A 16,797-nucleotide genomic window follows, 5' to 3' on the forward strand; every position below is an offset into this window, starting at 1 on the left:
GGAGGAGTTGAAGGAGATGAGGTTCTGCTCCCCTTTCCCCCCTCCTCCCCCGCCTCCACCCCCTCCTCCTCCTCCTCCTCCTCCTCCTCCTCCTCCTCCACAGTCCAGCCCGATGGACATCACCCCGCCTTCCCCGTAGCTCCCCGTCGTCTGATTGGCCCACAGCTCCTCGTACGGGATCTCGGCCTGGTCGGGGGCGGAGCCCCGGAACTCGTTCTCGGCCCAGTCGGGGGTCATGTACTCCCGCTCGGGGTCGCCCCCGCCCCCGCCCCCGCCCCCGCCCCCCAGCCCCAGCCCCAGCCCCAGCCCCAGCCCCAGCCCGCCCAGGTCGCCGGGGGTGAGCAGCTCGTGGGGCAGGATCTGCTGCTCCCCCAGGGAGTCCCGGCAGCCCTGCGTGAGCAGGGAGGGCCCGTCGCCGTTGGCGTGCGGCAGCACCCCGCTGTACACGCACAGCGACAGCCGCTGGAAGGACTGCGCGATCTCGTCGCGGGCGTGCCCCAGGGGCCCCCCCAGGGGCCCCCCCAGGGAGCCCGAGCCCAGGCCCTGCAGGCACAGCCGCACCCTCCGCGGGCTGCCGCACTCCTCCGCCAGGTCGGTCTTGACCTCGCGCACCGCGCGCGAGTAGTCGTCGGCGTTGAAGTGCTCCTGGCACAGCAGGGCGCACTCCAGCGCCGTCTTCTCGAACGCCGGGTCGGCCCGCAGCAGGCCCTCCGGCAGCAGGAAGCGCGGCATGTCCGTCAGCAGCAGGAAGTGGAAGGGCGCGGCCTCCTCCTTGCGCAGGACGCAGCACAGCACCACGGTCTTGGAGATGATGCTCACCAGCTTGTAGCGGTGGCCCTCGCGGATGACGTGCAGGTCGTAGGGGTTGCGGGGCGGCCGGCTGGGCACCGTCACGTTGACGGGCAGCCGCACCTTCTCGATGATGCTGCGGATGGTGTGCTCGCCGTCCTGCATCTGCAGCTCCAGCGGGCTGCGCGTGCTGAAGCGGCCGCGGCACTGGAAGGGCAGGCTGATGCTCTCGTTGGTGCGGTGGTTCATGCAGATCAGGCAGGGCATCTTGCCCTTCACCTGCCGGCTGAAGGTGCCGCCCCGGCCCAGCCGCCGCAGGATGGTGTTGAAGCGCGACTTCTCGCGCACCGTCTTGGCGCACAGGATCTCCGCCTGGCCCATGAGCGTCAGCTCGTCCCCCGCCTGCAGCGTGAAGTTGTACGCCTCGCTGTCCTCGCTGAACTCCCCCGACACCACCTGCGGGGGGGGGAGGAGACGGAGGTTAGTGCCGTGACGTTAGATTCACTACTTGGCTATTATAGACCTATTAGGCTGGAGTCTGCCACCCCGGTCTTACTCTGCTCAACCGGAGCTCATCGAAGTGATGCTATGATTCAGTGATGTAGGCAAACTGGTGTGTGAGTTCAGTCTGGGACTGCGAAGCACTAATGAACTCTACTCCAGCTCCATTAGAGGTGTCACAGTTGTGAAATGTGTCCTCTGCATTACATTACATTACATTATTGGCATTTTGGCAGACACTCTTATCCAGAGCGACATGCAGTTGATTAGACGAAGCAGGAGACAATCCTCCCCTGGAGCGATGCAGGGTTAAGGGCCTTGCTCAAGGGCCCAACGGCTGTGCGGATCTAATTGTTGCTACATTGGGATTAGAACCACCGACCTTGTGTGTCGCAGTCATTTACTTTAACCACTACGCTACGGGCCGCCCCTCTGCACGTGACCCATCTTAGTCAGCCACAGTGCAGTGCCCGGGGACTCAGTTCTGAGGCCAGTGCAAGAGGGCTATAGGAGGAGCACACCTCGTGGGTCATTTTGACTCCAATTAACCTAATCTGCATGTCTTGGACAGGAGTAATCAGACTGTTGGACGTGTCAGGACGCTGAACATCCAGCCTCGTTAGAACCTAATCTCTGTCCCCAGAGAGCAGTGTTGGTTATCACAATCAGCCAATCAGGCAGGGGGAAATATTTTGGAAAACACACGGGAGGAAGTGAGCGGTTATCTGGAGCAGTTCCCGAAAAATACGCCAAATCCCCTCCGACACAAACGCATTTCCTGCTCTACCAGCGCTTAGGAACACTTGGGTCCAGAGACTGAGATTTTCTTGCCATCTGAAGCGCATCCAAAAATAATTTTCCAGACCCGTCGATGAAAAAGTAATTTGAGTTTTGGGAGCGTGAACACGCATATGCACACCAGATGGACGGATGGCGTGAGAGAGAGAGCGAGGGAGGAGAAAGAGAGAGAAGAGAGAGAGGGAAAGAGAGGAGAAAGAGAGAGAAGAGAGAGCAAGAGAAAGAAAGAGAAAGAAAGAGAAAGAAAGAGAAAGAGAAAGAGAGAGAAAGAGAGAAAGAAAGAGAGAGAGAGAGAGAGAGAGAGATAGAGAGAGAGAGAGAGAGAAAGGGAGAGATATAGAGAGATAGAGAGAGATAGAGGGAGAGAGAGAGATGCCAGTCTGTGAGAGAGTAGCTGGAGTCGGTGTGTCTGGTGTTACAGTACAGCAGGGAGGGGCTGTGATGTGTAATTTAGGGTGTGATGAAGGTCCAGTCACACAGAACCCCGGCTGTGCGGCAGGTCCGGTCCCTCTGGGCCCCCGGCGCTGGGACTGATCCGTCCGATCCCCTGTGTTGATGTAGCGCCGCATTCCGTTAGCGGAGCGCAGGCTGGGAGAGCCTCGACATTTAGCCCCCCACGGCAGGCTGTGTAATCAGAGCTTATTTCAACATTTCACATCGGACGTCTCCATAGCGACGCCCCCCCTCCCCCCCGCCGCCTAGCTGGTACAGTCCGATGATGGGATACTGACAGAGGGGCTCGTAAATTCAGCGTCCCCCCCTACGGTAACCCCGGCACCCATCAGCCGAGACGGCGCCGCAAATCAAACTTTTAATCCCGCCGTTCTTTACTGCGTGTGTGAAGACCAGCAGAGGGCACGATGGGAACTGTAAATAAATAAAATGTCGGTGATTTATTTGCAGGTGGTTATAACTCTTCCCCCTCCTCCAGGACGGGAATGGAGCAGGGGGTTTCGATCTCGAGCGGTCACGGGTTGCTGTCGTGAGCGGAGGAAAAGGTCATATGGGGTCACCTGGGTCACAGCTGGGGCAGCCTGTAGCCTAGCGGCTAAAGTGCCTGTAGACCTGGAGCGGTTGGTGGCTCAAGCCCCGGTGTAGCCTCAATAATATCAGTGCAGCTGTTGAGCCCTTGAGCGAGGCCCTTAACCCCTTAACATTGCTCCAGAGTAGTTTTATCCTTTGGATAAAAAGTGTCAGGTAAATAACTGTAACAATAAGTTCGTGTAGGCAGGTGGTGGTTAGCGGTTAGCGTGGCTGTAGAAATCGTTGAATTGGAAAACTGGTCAGCAGTTAGCGTGATGGATGGTGGTTAGTGGTTAGCCTGATGGATGGTGGTTAGCGGTTAACAGGGTTGTAGAAATGGCTAAATTGGAGATCTGGTTTGCAGTTAGCATGGCTTGAAGTGCTTAGCGGTTAGCAGTCAATGTCCCCCCCCCCCCCCAACACTGACCTTCACGCTGAAGGAGATGGCCTCCATCACGAACACGCGGTCGGGGAAGATTCCGGCGATTTCCTCCACGCTGGCGAAGTACTGGACCGGCTCCCTCATGTCCCGGTCCTGATCCAGCAGCTTAAACTTCCCTGGGGAGGGAATCACACGATGATGGGCACAGGAATCACACGATGATGGGCACAGGAATCACACACCGTTCACACACTGCTGACACGCTGGTCATCAGACATTCACTGAGCACTTCATTAGTAGACCTGTCACCTGGACACCCGCAAAGTCTCCCACCAACCAATCTGCACCACAGGGCAGAAGTAAATGGTAAATGGTTGGCATTTATATAGCGCCTTCATCCAAAGTAAAATTGATGCTTCTCATTCGCACACTCACACACCAACGCCGAGTGGCTGCCATGCAAGGCACCAACCAGCTCGTCAGGAGCATTTAGGGGTCAGGTGTCTTGCTCAGGGACACTTTGACAAACCCTCCGACTGCCAGACAACTGCTCTTACCGCCTGAGCCAATGTCGCCCAAATGTCATGGAAGTGGAGTTAGATATGCACATTAGCCTGTGGTCAATTGATGGGGAATCAGCAAATTAAGGAACCGAAAAGTGTGGGGGGACCAGGGTGTGTGGTGCACAGGCCCCCCCCCGTGCCCCCCTGAGTCTGCGGGGTGTCATTTCTGCACTGTTCAAACGGCAGACTACAGCCAGGAGCAAGGACAGCCAGACGTCCGTCACAACCAGCCCAGAGCAGTGGAGGCTGACGAAGGCCTTCCCTGCCCGTCTGGCGGACTGACAGTCTGGGGTACTGACAGTCTGGCGTACTGACAAGCTGCAATCTCCGGGACCGATTCGGGAGAGCTCAGACAAACTCGTCAACAAGCATTCCGTCTCCTTGGAAACGCGTGATGTCAGCAAACTGCGGCCGCTTCTCAAGTCTGCAGCGCGCACACGAGCTGCAGCAGCAGACTGCAGGTGCCCGGCTGGCCACCAGGGGTCACTGACGAGCAACAGTCTGGCCGAGTGATCGGGCGACACTACGATCCTTTATTCGCCGTCCTGCAGGGCTGTCGACCAATCGGGACGGGCGCAGCGTGTGGCCGGTGAGGCCGTAGGCCCCAAAGGGTCTCGACTCGACCCGAAATCTCCATCGTCTGAGTTCTGACTGAATACCAAGTTACGGACTTGGCCCATTTACCATGCGTACTAGGCTTAATATTCATGGCTGTAGATAACCGATTCTTTGTGAATTGTACCTTATCTGACCCGTTCTGTATTCTAATGACCTTTGGTATGCGATTATTGTACACTGCTTTGGATAGAACATCTGCTGTATAACATGTTATGTAATACTTCCTAAATTTCGGCCGAGTTTAATGCCGAGCACACACAGCTAAACTGGACCCCACCAGCTCCTCCCAGATGCACCGGCGTCCGCAAGTCCTGAATACCCCGCTCATTTGGGGGTGAGCAGATGCAGCCCTCGCCTCTGCAGGCCTCCAGGTATCCCGAAAGAGCCCCCCCTCTGTCCTGCCAATCACACTCACTCCAGCAGGGGGTACACATGGAAACCCCCCCCCCCCCCCAATCTTATCCCTCTCTGCCGTTCCTCCCTGCTGCCATGGAAACAGCCAATGACAGGAAGGAGCAGCGGTCTGGGTGGAGGTGCAGAGGAGCGCGGGCGATGCCAGGGGGACCCTAAACTCTGGCAGAGGAAGATTTAGCACTTTAATATACCGCACCGTCCGACTCTCCCCCTCACAGACTCAATCTCACAGCCACTGATTTACACGCACACTGGGGCTGTTTCACTGAGGCAAGCTGCGCTTCATGGCCGCGCAAGCAGCCAAAACACAGGCTGCCTCTAACGGGCTGGATGCCATGCCCAGGGCCCCTCAGACACTGCCACAGTGAGGAACTGAGGCCTGCACACAGCCTGCAGCACAGCTCATTCCCACAGTGTGAGCGGGGGCATTAGGGTCAACCAGACCTGCGGAGGTTACCCAGGTAACCCATCATCCCCAGGTTACCCAGGTAACCCATCATCCCCAGGTTACCCAGGTAACCCAACATCCCCATGTTACCCAGGTAACCCATCATCCCCAGGTTACCCAGGTAACCCAACATCCCCAGGTTACCCAGGTAACCCAACATCCCCATGTTACCCAGGGAACCCAACATCCCCAGGTTACCCAGGTAACCCAACATCCCCAGGTTACCCAGGTAACCCAACATCCCCATGTTACCCAGGGAACCCAACATCCCCACGTTACCCAGGTAACCCAACATCCCCACGTTACCCAGGTAACCGAACATCCCCCCGTTACCCAGGAACCCAGCCTCCCCAGGTTACCCCTCTCAGGTGACCAGGTTCTCCCTCTCTGTGCTGTGGGACACTGGGGATCCCAGCTCTGTCCCCTCTCTGTGCCGTGCGTCAGCGGGAATGTGATGTTTTGGAAGACTAAGAATAGCAAGCCCCCAGCCGGCCCTCCGATGTGATAACAGCGCTGTGTCCTTGGAAAGCCGCAATTCCCCGGCTGCAGTCCAGCTTTTGTCCGTCAGTCCCTCTCCCCATCTCTCCCCCTCTACAGCCTCTCTCTCTCTCTCTCCCTCTCCAAGTCTCTCTCTCTCTCCCTCCCTACCGTCATATGCGAATGCCATCATCCCAGTGAAATACTGGTTAGTCCTTGATTATGTGGACACAAGCCCCCAGACTGCAGCACAGTAAATAAAAGGCCAGTGCATTTTCTCACCGTGCTGGACTCAAACCGGAGCCCCATCTCACTGGCCTCCCATCAAGGCACTTCTCTTGTTGCCAATATTATTTCCAATTTGTCTAATTACATTTCATTACACAAATCATTTTAATTTACTTATGAACTCTCTGTGGCAGTCCCTCTCTCTCACGATCCCTCTCCCCCCCCCTCTCACCCTCTCTCCCCCTCTCTCTCTCCCCCCTCTCTCTCTCCCCTCTCTCACCCCTGTAGCAGGTATATGGCAGCAGCCAGGCAGATCCTGTCCCTCTGTAATGAATTTCACTCATTTGCTGGTTTTATCTCTACTGAGAGCATTTCGCTCTGGAGGACCTTCCAGTCCCCGTCACCTAGCAACAGGTTTCTCTCCCGTCTCAGACAGCAGGTTCTCCCAGGCAGCTATCAGAAATAAAGAAAGAAAGCATACAAATTTGAGGGCTTTTCGCCACTTGAAATCACTGCATGACTGCAATATCTGCAGTGGCCAGCTTTTTCCTTCCTTCAAATACATCCTACCAGACCCCCAAACCCCCTAAAACCCCACAACGCCGGCAATATTCAGCTCTGAGAAAATGAATCCACAGCTTGTGAGATTTGGGGAAACTGCTCACAGTCGCAGAAACAAAGAGACCTTGTAGGTACATTTTTGTTCTTTGAGGATCAAATCTCCCAAATGTACCCTGAAAGTACGGTAATGTTCTCTTTGGGCACCAACGAGCACATTTTCCAAGCAAAAAAGGAACAAATTTATGACGTATTGCTGGCCAGGGGTATGATTTATTATGTACCTTTAGGATAGCAGGGCGGCTTGTAGCATAGTGGTTAAGGTAAATGACTGGGACAGGCAAGGTTGGCGGTTCTAATCCCGGTGTGGCCACAATAAGATCCGCACAGCCGTTGGGCCCTTGAGCAAGGCCCTTAACCCTGCATTGCTCCAGGGGAGGACTGTCTCCTGCTTAGTCTAATCAACTGTACATCACTCTGGAAAAGAGCATCTGCCAAATGCCAATAATGTAATGTAATGTACCGCCCCAGCGGCAAGCATTTGTACCTTTTCAGGCACTTTGAGCACCGTTACTACAGAGAGCCCCCCAGGAGTGCCGCACCATCCAGCCGTCAGCATCTCTGCCTCTGATTGGTTACTCATCATCGTGTGATTTCAGGCTGTGCAGGGCTGCCCTGTCTCTCTCTCTGTGTTACTGCAGGTTTTAATGCAGGGCTGCCCTGTCTCTCTCTCTGTGTTACCGCAGGTTTTAATGCAGGTGCTGCAAGTGGCCTATTCACACAGAGACACATATTCTCTGCATTCTGTACTTCAGCATTTTTCGTCCAAAATGAAAAAAACCCCAAAGATGCACTTTATTGAACCCCGTGGGGTAATTTGTACTCTGAATTTGTGCCATCCTAGTTACTGAGGAGCAGTGGGCAGGACCCAGGGACCAACTCCAGTCCTGAGGCCAGAGCCTCGGTCAAGGACAAAAGCAGGAGCGCACCTAACCTGACACGCGTGTCTCTGAGCACAGGAAATGTTTTTTTGCGAAACAATCCTCATCCCAAGCCACCCCTCCGACTGCCACAGCTTTTATATCGTTTGCATTTGTGGCCATGTTTATGTTTTATTCGTTTTGTACCTTGCTGTGCCCCCCCTGCTGCTAAAAATGGCAGAATCCCCACTTCCCAGATTCCGCACTTCCTCCCGGTCTCCCTCTGTGGGGGTCTGGCAGGCAGCGCTGGCGGGCGGGCGGACGGGAGAAGAATTCTGTCCATTCGGGGGCCGTCACGCTCCACGGATCTGTGAGACAGCATTCCCGTTACTCCGGGAAACACCCCCCCACTCCCGTTGCCCCCGGAGACACCCCCCCACCCCCACCACCAGCTTCAGACGGTGTTTCATAGCCCCGGGAACCCCAAAAAGTAAATTCAGAAAACCACATAAATAAAAGTGTGCAGGCTCGTTCGCAGTGAATCACTCGGTTGCCGTGAGCAACGGCCACAGCTGGAGAGACATCAGAGCGTCAGGAGTGCTGAGATCAGCGTCGAGCGCAGAGGCCCCGTCTCCCAGAGGCCCCGTCTCCCCCCGGCCCTGTCTCCCCGCGCTGTCGGGAGGAGGATACGGACCAGAGGCCCTGTCTCCCAGCGCTGTCGGACCAGGGGCCCTGTCTCCCCGCGGCCCTGTCTCCCCACAGCCCTGTCACCCCGCGCTGTCGGACCAGAGGCCCTGTCTCCTCGCGCTGTCGGGCGCAGAGGCCCTGTCTCCCCGCGGCCCTGTCTCCCCGCGCTGTAGGGAGGGTACGGACCAGAGGCCCTGTCTCCCCGCGCTGTAGGGAGGGTACGGACCAGAGGCCCTGTCTCCCCGCGCTGTAGGGAGGATACGGACCAGAGGCCCTGTCTCCCCGCGCTGTAGGGAGGGTACGGACCAGAGGCCCTGTCTCCCCGCGCTGTAGGGAGGGTACGGACCAGAGGCCCTGTCTCCCCGCGCTGTAGGGAGGGTACAAACCAGAGGCCCTGTCTCCCCGCGCTGTAGGGAGGGTACGGACCAGAGGCCCTGTCTCCCCGCGCTGTAGGGAGGATACGGACCAGAGGCCCTGTCTCCCCGCGCTGTAGGGAGGATACGGACCAGAGGCCTGTGCCCCCGATTCCTCCGCACAGCATCACTGCCTACTGCGTACTGCATACTGCATACTGCCTACTGCATACTGCATACTGCCTACTGCCTACTGCGTACTGTCCTGATGACACAATGACTTAGAGAACCAACACACGGGGAGACATTGACTAAAGAAAATATGTGGGACTGCAACAAAACGCTCTTGTATGAAAACGTTACTGACTTTGTGTTTTTACCACAACTGTACCTCACACTGAAACGGGTCTGAGTGACCTGCACTGGAGCCACCCGCTGTGCCGCTAGTGAGCAGCATCTCTCAGCAGGACCAGGAAATGAGCTTTACACCCGGAGCACAGAACCCAACCCCAACCCACTGCACACACCCACTCAGTTCACACACCTCCTCTCCACTCACTGTCATTCTTACACACTGCAGCTCAAACGTAGCCATTAGAACGTTTGTTATTCCAAAAATAATAGAGAAAAAAAAAAAAACAAGCATTCAGTTTCTGCAAGACTACCACACTGGAGCTCCAAGCCTGCAGTCACCATGGTGATGTTCTGTATTACATCACAGTTACTTAACTGGCGCTTTTATCCAAAGTGACTTCCAGTTGATTAGACTAAGCGGGGGGGGGGGGGAGCGGGGGGCATTGCTCAAGGACCCAACAGCTGCACTGATCTTATTGTGGCTACAGCGGGACGTGAACCAAGGACCTTCTGGGTCCCAGTAAAGCAACGTAGGCACGAGGATACAGGCTGTCCCACACACACACACCCCATAGCCCTCTCACACACCCCATAGCCCTCTCACAAACCCCATAGCCCTCTCACACACCCCATAGCCCTCTCACACACCCCATAGCCCTCTCACAAACCCCATAGCCCTCTCACACACCCCATAGCCCTCTCACACACCACATAGCCCTCTCACACACCACATAGCCCTCTCACACACCACATAGCCCTCTCACACACCACATAGCCCTCTCACACACCCCATAGCCCTCTCACACACCCCATAGCCCTCTCACACACCCCATAGCCCTCTCACACACCCCATAGCCCTCTCACACACCTCACACACCCCATAGCCCTCTCACACACCCCATAGCCCTCTCACACACCCCATAGCCCTCTCACACACCCCATAGCCCTCTCACACACCCCATAGCCCTCTCACACACCCCATAGCCCTCTCACACACCACACAGCCCTCTCACACACCACATCAGCGATGATAATGGGAGCTCTCCCCCAGGTGAGGGCGGAATGACCTCACCATTTCCTGTGACTCAGAGCGTTCTGCAATCAGAAACAACCAATCACGTCGCGAGCCATGACCTCATTACCCGCCGCCACAGCTGTCGCCATGGCGTCATGGTGTATTGGGTGTCCCCCCCCCCCCCTTCCTCCCCCCCCGGAGAGGAAACACCCCCCACCCCACCCTCCCCTCCCCTCCCTCTGCACTGCGTTATTGCATTACGCTGGAGCCAAAACTCTGGGAACACCAGCAGAGCAGGAGGCACAGTGCATGCTGGGAAGACAGACTCTCTGCGAGACTTCCCCAGTGGCCCCCGGGGTGGGCCGGGACGAGGGGGTGGGGGGGGGGGGGGTGGACCATGAGTCACACAGGAGTCCTGATATAAACCTTTGGGCCCCCCCTGTGGGGTACATTAGACCCCCTTTTCCCAAATCAGGTAAATATGACTCACCAGGCAGGCCACCTGCTGTTCTGTAATTAAACAGACACAATCATCACTGCGTGCAGGGCGAGCAAGCTATTCGTTTACTCTCACTCCGGCGCCAAGATCTGCAGTTAACTCTTCTGTCATCAGCCTCCATTCCACAGAGATCCTCCATTATCCGCATTATCCACTCAACAGAACCCGCTTGACGACCATGACACAGAACCATCGCAACGCAGAACCACCCGGACACAGAACCACCACTACGACACGGAACCACCGTGGCACAGAACCACAAAACCATCAGCAGCCATGATTCACATACACATCACTGCATTAAATATTTCAGCATTTTTAATCCTCTCCAGTTTTGTTTACATTGCACTACAGATCCGGTGAATGTTGTTTATATTGCATTGCAGATCCAGTGAATGTTGTTTATATTGTGTACAGATCCAGTGAATGTTGTTTACCCTGCCTTGCAGATCCAGTGAATATTGTTTATGCTACTTTACAGATCCAGTGAATGTTGTTTGTATTGCGCTATAGATACAGTGAATGTTGTTTATGCTACGTTGCAGATTCCGTGATTGTTGTTTGTATTGCGCTACAGATCCAGTGAATGTTGTTTATATTGTGCTACAGATCCAGTGAATGTTGTTTATGCTGCGTTGCAGATCCAGTGAATGTTGTTTATATTGTGCTACAGATCCAGTGAATGTTGTTTATATTGTGCTACAGAACCAGTGAATGTTGTTTATATTGTGCTACAGATCCAGTGAATGTTGTTTATATTGTGCTACAGAACCAGTGAATGTTGTTTATATTGTGCTACAGATCCAGTGAATGTTGTTTATGCTGCTTTGCAGATCCATCTGCTCGCGCTGTTAGCGCTGATGATCGTTCCAGATGTGCTGGTGTGGGATAGGGTGTCAGTGTGCAGGTGGGCAGTGGTTTCCATGGTGAGGGAGTTCCGTTAGAGGTCACCACACTGCTGGACAAAGGCCACGGATGGTGGGAGAGCGAGGGAGAGAGGGGGAGAGAGAGAGAGAGAGAGGGAGAGAGGGAGGTAAAGAAAGAACTAATCCAGGAGAAAAAGAGAGAGAGAAAGAAAGACAGCAAGTCTCTCCTCTGGCCCTACAGTGGCCGGAAGAGGCTTAAATCCCTTTTAGTCACGGCAGTTTGACTACAAAGGCAGTGGTTCTGTGGTTCTGTGGTTTGGTCGGGGTCCAGTCAGCCAGCCCCCCCAGCAGAGGGAGGGGCTGCAGCCTGCCTGTCCACAGGGGGCCAGGGGTGGACTACATCTCCCAGAGTGCCACAGGGCAGCCTACATCTCCCAGAGTGCCACAGGGCAGCGCTGAAGCACAGCGCACCGGCCCTGCAGCCACAGACAGATCCCCTTTCACCAGACGGAGGGGGCTGAAACTCCCACACTAACACAACCAGCGGCCAATCCGGGCCAGAGACCCAGGACACTATATCACCTGGACACAATGGCAGCGATTATTCATCTACAGAGAATGTGCAATTATTTCCCACTCAGAATTATTATTTACTGTGTGCAACAGAAGCTGAAATGCTTTGGTTGCACTAAAAAAAACAAAAAAAACATAGGAATGTCTGGAATCGATGAAATCAAACGGCAAACAGAGAGGAGGCACTTCCTGTTTCTGACTGACAGTCTTCCTCCTGCAGGAGGCGGTACTTCCTGTCTGCGATTGACAGTCTTCCTGCAGGAGGCGGTACTTCCCGTCTGTGATTGACAGTCTTCCTGCAGGAGGCGGTACTTCCTGTTTTTGTGACTGACAGCATTCCCTCCGGAGTGGCATCTCTATGAGAGCGAGTGAATGAATAAAAACGCTCTCAATGCAAGCGCTCGATACGGTCACCCCCCCCCCCCCCCCGCATCCACTCCTCTCTTAATGACCTCCTCTTCCTGTCGTCTCTCCATCCCTCCATTCACGTCCCCACCCCCCCACAGCGGTGGTTGAACGTGCTGGGTCTCCATTACACATTACTTATTTATCAGGGCTGTGTGTGCCGTCGGAGCATCCAGCACTTAGACCCCCCCGCCCCCCCCCAAACAGCTTCCCTCGGTGACCTCAGAACCCCCGCCCCCCCCAACACACACACACACACACACACACACACCCCCCATCTGTCAATAACAGCCTCCGGACTGCCCCCCCCACCCTGCCTTGGCGCCAAGTCCGGCACATTCTCTCTGCACTTAAACTCTGGACCCCCCCCCCCCCCCCCCCGCCCCCCCAACCTGTTATTGTGACCTGCCCCCAGCCCCCCCCCCCCCCCCGACCAAACCTAATTACCTAACGTGTCCCTCCTGTTCTGAGCCCCCAGGGGTGCAAAAAGAGGCCAATCCATTCTGAGATTTCACAGCAAACATGTCTGCCCTTAGTTCTGCCATCGCCAGTCCGGTGTCTGATTAAACCTGGAGCGCCAGCCTCTGTACTCTGTACTCTGTACTCTGTACTCTGTACTCTGTACTCTGTACTCTGTACTCTGTACTCTGGTCCCGTACAGCGGTGAACCAGCACTGGGGTGCAGCCGCTTAGCATGACGACGTGAGGAATATGCAGCGATAAGGTGTTTCAACGTGTGACGGGGAGATGAGGAACCACCCAATGAGAGGCCTTAAACAGAGCGTGACAACATGACTGCGCTAAACGAGGAGCAGCAGCAAGGCTCCTCTGGCTCAGCTCACCATGGTACTGCAATGGGCTGTGGGTTTTGGGTCAGGACTCAGCAGGGTATGGAGCGGGGTGTGGGTTTTGGGTCAGGACTCAGCAGGGTATGGAGCGGGGTGTGGGTTTTGGGATGGGGGGTCAGGACTCAGCAGGGTACGGGTTTTGGGATGGGGGGTCAGGACTCAGCAGGGTACAGGAGCGGGCTGTGGGTTTCGGGTCAGAACTCAGCAGGGTATGGAGCGGGGTGTGGGTTTTGGGTCAGAACCCAGCAGGGTACGGGTTTTGGGATGGAGGGGGTCAGGACTCAGCAGGGTATGGAGCGGGGTGTGGGTTTTGGGTCAGGACTCAGCAGGGTATGGAGCGGGGTGTGGCTTTTGGGTCAGAACTCAGCAGGGTATGGAGCAGGGTGTGGGTTTTGGGTCAGGACTCAGCAGGGTATGGAGCAGGGTGTGGGTTTTGGGTCAGGACTCAGCAGGGTATGGAGCAGGGTGTGGGTTTTGGGTCAGGACTCAGCAGGGTACGGGTTTTGGGATGGAGGGGGTCAGGGCTCACCAGGGTACTGCAGCGGGATGTCGATTTTGGGCCCGATGACGTAGTGGCCCTCCTCCAGGCTGTGGGCGGTGACGGTGGTCCACTGGCGACAGGAGTGCAGGAGGATGACATCCTGCTCCGTCAGGCCCTCTACGTGGTCTCCTGAGAGAGGGAGGGAGAGGGAGAGGGTGAGAGAGAGGGAGAGAGGGAGAGGGAGGGAGGGAGAGGGAGGGAGGGAGGGAGGGAGGGAGAGAGATTAAGTACCTACAGGTGTTTACAACAGGTGTACATCTGTGTGTACAGACGTGCGTTCAAAGCAGCAACACATTCAAACTTCTTTCTGTTGTGGCTGTGGCTCCATTCTAACCGCATCAGTCACAGCCACAACACTAGACAAAGGACCAACAATTTGCATTCTGTAAGCGACAGCCAGAATAGTAACCATTTTATTTTGGGCATGTCATTTTCAAGCTTGTGTCAACAAAATGGGTGATACTTAAACGGTTAATCAATGCAATATTTGTTCTTCCTGTCGGAGGTGGTGAAATGTGATGTCACACACGGTAAACAGTTCAGAGAGGCATGGCGATGCGTCTGCAGCTCCAGGATGTGCTGACACGTGGCGTGTCAGGAACAGGAGCGGGAGCAGGGCCGCAGCGGTCCGTAGGTCATGACTAACGTAACGCCTGCCTGTGTCACAAGCGCAGTGACCTGCGGAGCTGAGCGGCTCCATCACACAGAGCACTGGATCACACAGAGCACTGGATCACACAGAGCACTGGATCACACAGAGCACTGGATCACACAGAGCACTGGATCACACAGAGCCCTGGATCACACAGAGCACTGGATCACACAGAGCACTGGATCACACAGAGAGCTGGATCACACAGAGAGCTGGATCACACAGAGCACTGGATCACACAGAGAGCTGGATCACACAGAGAGCTGGATCACACAGAGCCCTGGATCACACAGAGCCCTGGATCACACAGAGCACTGGATCACACAGAGCGCTGGATCACACAGAGAGCTGGATCACACAGAGAGCTGGATCACACAGAGAGCTGGATCACACAGAGCCCTGGATCACACAGAGAGCTGGATCACACAGAGCCCTGGATCACACAGAGAGCTGGATCACACAGAGAGCCCTGGATCACAGAGCCCTGGATCACACAGAGAGCTGGATCAGGATCACACAGAGAGCTGGATCACACAGAGAGCTGGATCACACACAGAGCTGGATCACAGAGAGCTGGATCACACAGAGAGCTGGATCACACAGAGAGCTGGATCACACAGAGAGCTGGATCAGGATCACACAGAGAGCTGGATCACACAGAGAGCTGGATCACACAGAGAGCTGGATCACACAGAGAGCTGGATCACACAGAGCCCTGGATCACACAGAGCCCTGGATCACACAGAGAGCTGGATCACACAGAGCCCTGGATCACACAGAGAGCTGGATCACAGAGCCCTGGATCACACAGAGAGCTGGATCAGGATCACACAGAGAGCTGGATCACACAGAGAGCTGGATCACACACAGAGCTGGATCACACAGAGCTGGATCACACAGAGAGCTGGATCACACAGAGAGCTGGATCACACAGAGAGCTGGATCACACAGAGAGCTGGATCACACAGAGAGCTGGATCACACAGAGAGCTGGATCACACAGAGAGCTGGATCACACACAGAGCTGGATCACACACAGAGCTGGATCAGGATCACACAGAGAGCTGGATCACACAGAGCCCTGGATCAGGATCACACAGAGCACTGGATCACACAGAGCCCTGGATCACACAGAGAGCTGGATCAGGATCACACAGAGAGCTGGATCACACAGAGCGCTGGATCACACAGAGCACTGGATCACACAGAGCACTGGATCACACAGAGCACTGGATCACACAGAGCACTGGATCACACAGAGAGCTGGATCACACAGAGAGCTGGATCACACAGAGCACTGGATCACACAGAGCACTGGATCACACAGAGCACTGGATCACACAGAGAGCTGGATCACACAGAGAGCTGGATCACACAGAGAGCTGGATCACACAGAGAGCTGGATCACACAGAGCCCTGGATCACACAGAGCCCTGGATCACACAGCCCTGTGTAGGGACTACAACTTCCACATTCCCACAGGAGAATTCTGCGACGTCCACCACGAATGACGTCTAACTTGGTTCAGCCAATCCCGTAATGGCGGGAGCAATAAACGGTCCCGTATAAGAGCAAGACACGTTCTTGGGATCTCTCTTCTGGCTCTTCTGCTTTTTCTGCCTCTTCTGCTTCTTCTCTTCGACGCACCCTTTTTGGCCATTCGCTTCAGCTCATCTGCTCCGAGACTCGGACAGAGGCTGAATGCTGCACAGCGCACTACCAGGCCTACGGACACACCCAGTTACCTCGCGGTAACTTCGTGGCCTATAGCGAGTGGAAACTGGTGTACGCGGAACGCTACATCAGTTTACCCCTGCAAAGCTCACAACAACGAAACAGCAACGAACTTTTACACCTGGAAAAGGACCAGCGGATCAGACGACAACGCGCTGCTAAGACGGGAACACCCCAGCCTGCGCATCTCTCCCGGACACCATTCACAGCACCATCGCCGCTTCTACAAGGACAGCATGTCTTTTGGACCCAGCAATGCGTATGGACTCAGTAAGAAAACAAACATTCAGGCATAGCCAGTGTTTAGTTTAGTCTTAACTGTTTTTGTGAATCTGTGTTTCAATATTTACCATCCAACCATTGTAATGTGTTTGGTTAGCTACATATATATGTACGTGAATTGATTCGCCGTCTTTTGCGCATATATAGAGTAAAACTACGCAAGTAGTCCCTTCTCACAGCTAACTCTAACTCATTACCACACCCAGAACTCTAGCGACACGCGCGCTTGCGCGCGCCACACACACACACACACACATACCAAACTAAATT

General features: G+C 55.1%; 1 protein-coding gene across 1 annotated transcript in view; it reads right to left on the reverse strand.

The window, feature by feature from the left end:
- gareml (GRB2 associated, regulator of MAPK1-like) overlaps nucleotides 1–16,797 on the reverse strand; it is a 39,786-nt gene that overhangs the window by 7,772 nt on the left and 15,217 nt on the right. The window contains exons 2-6 of the mRNA XM_061241514.1: nucleotides 13,849–13,989; nucleotides 3,539–3,669; nucleotides 353–1,245; nucleotides 129–271; nucleotides 1–53 (exon numbers count right to left, since the gene is read on the reverse strand). The exon at nucleotides 1–53 is cut by the window's left edge and continues 105 nt beyond it. Coding sequence (XP_061097498.1) covers nucleotides 1–53; nucleotides 129–271; nucleotides 353–1,245; nucleotides 3,539–3,669; nucleotides 13,849–13,989 — 1,361 coding nt within the window. The remainder of the gene's footprint in view (nucleotides 54–128; nucleotides 272–352; nucleotides 1,246–3,538; nucleotides 3,670–13,848; nucleotides 13,990–16,797) is intronic.

The sequence above is a fragment of the Conger conger genome, chromosome 5 (genome assembly GCF_963514075.1).
Source record: "Conger conger chromosome 5, fConCon1.1, whole genome shotgun sequence".
Taxonomy (NCBI): domain Eukaryota; kingdom Metazoa; phylum Chordata; class Actinopteri; order Anguilliformes; family Congridae; genus Conger; species Conger conger.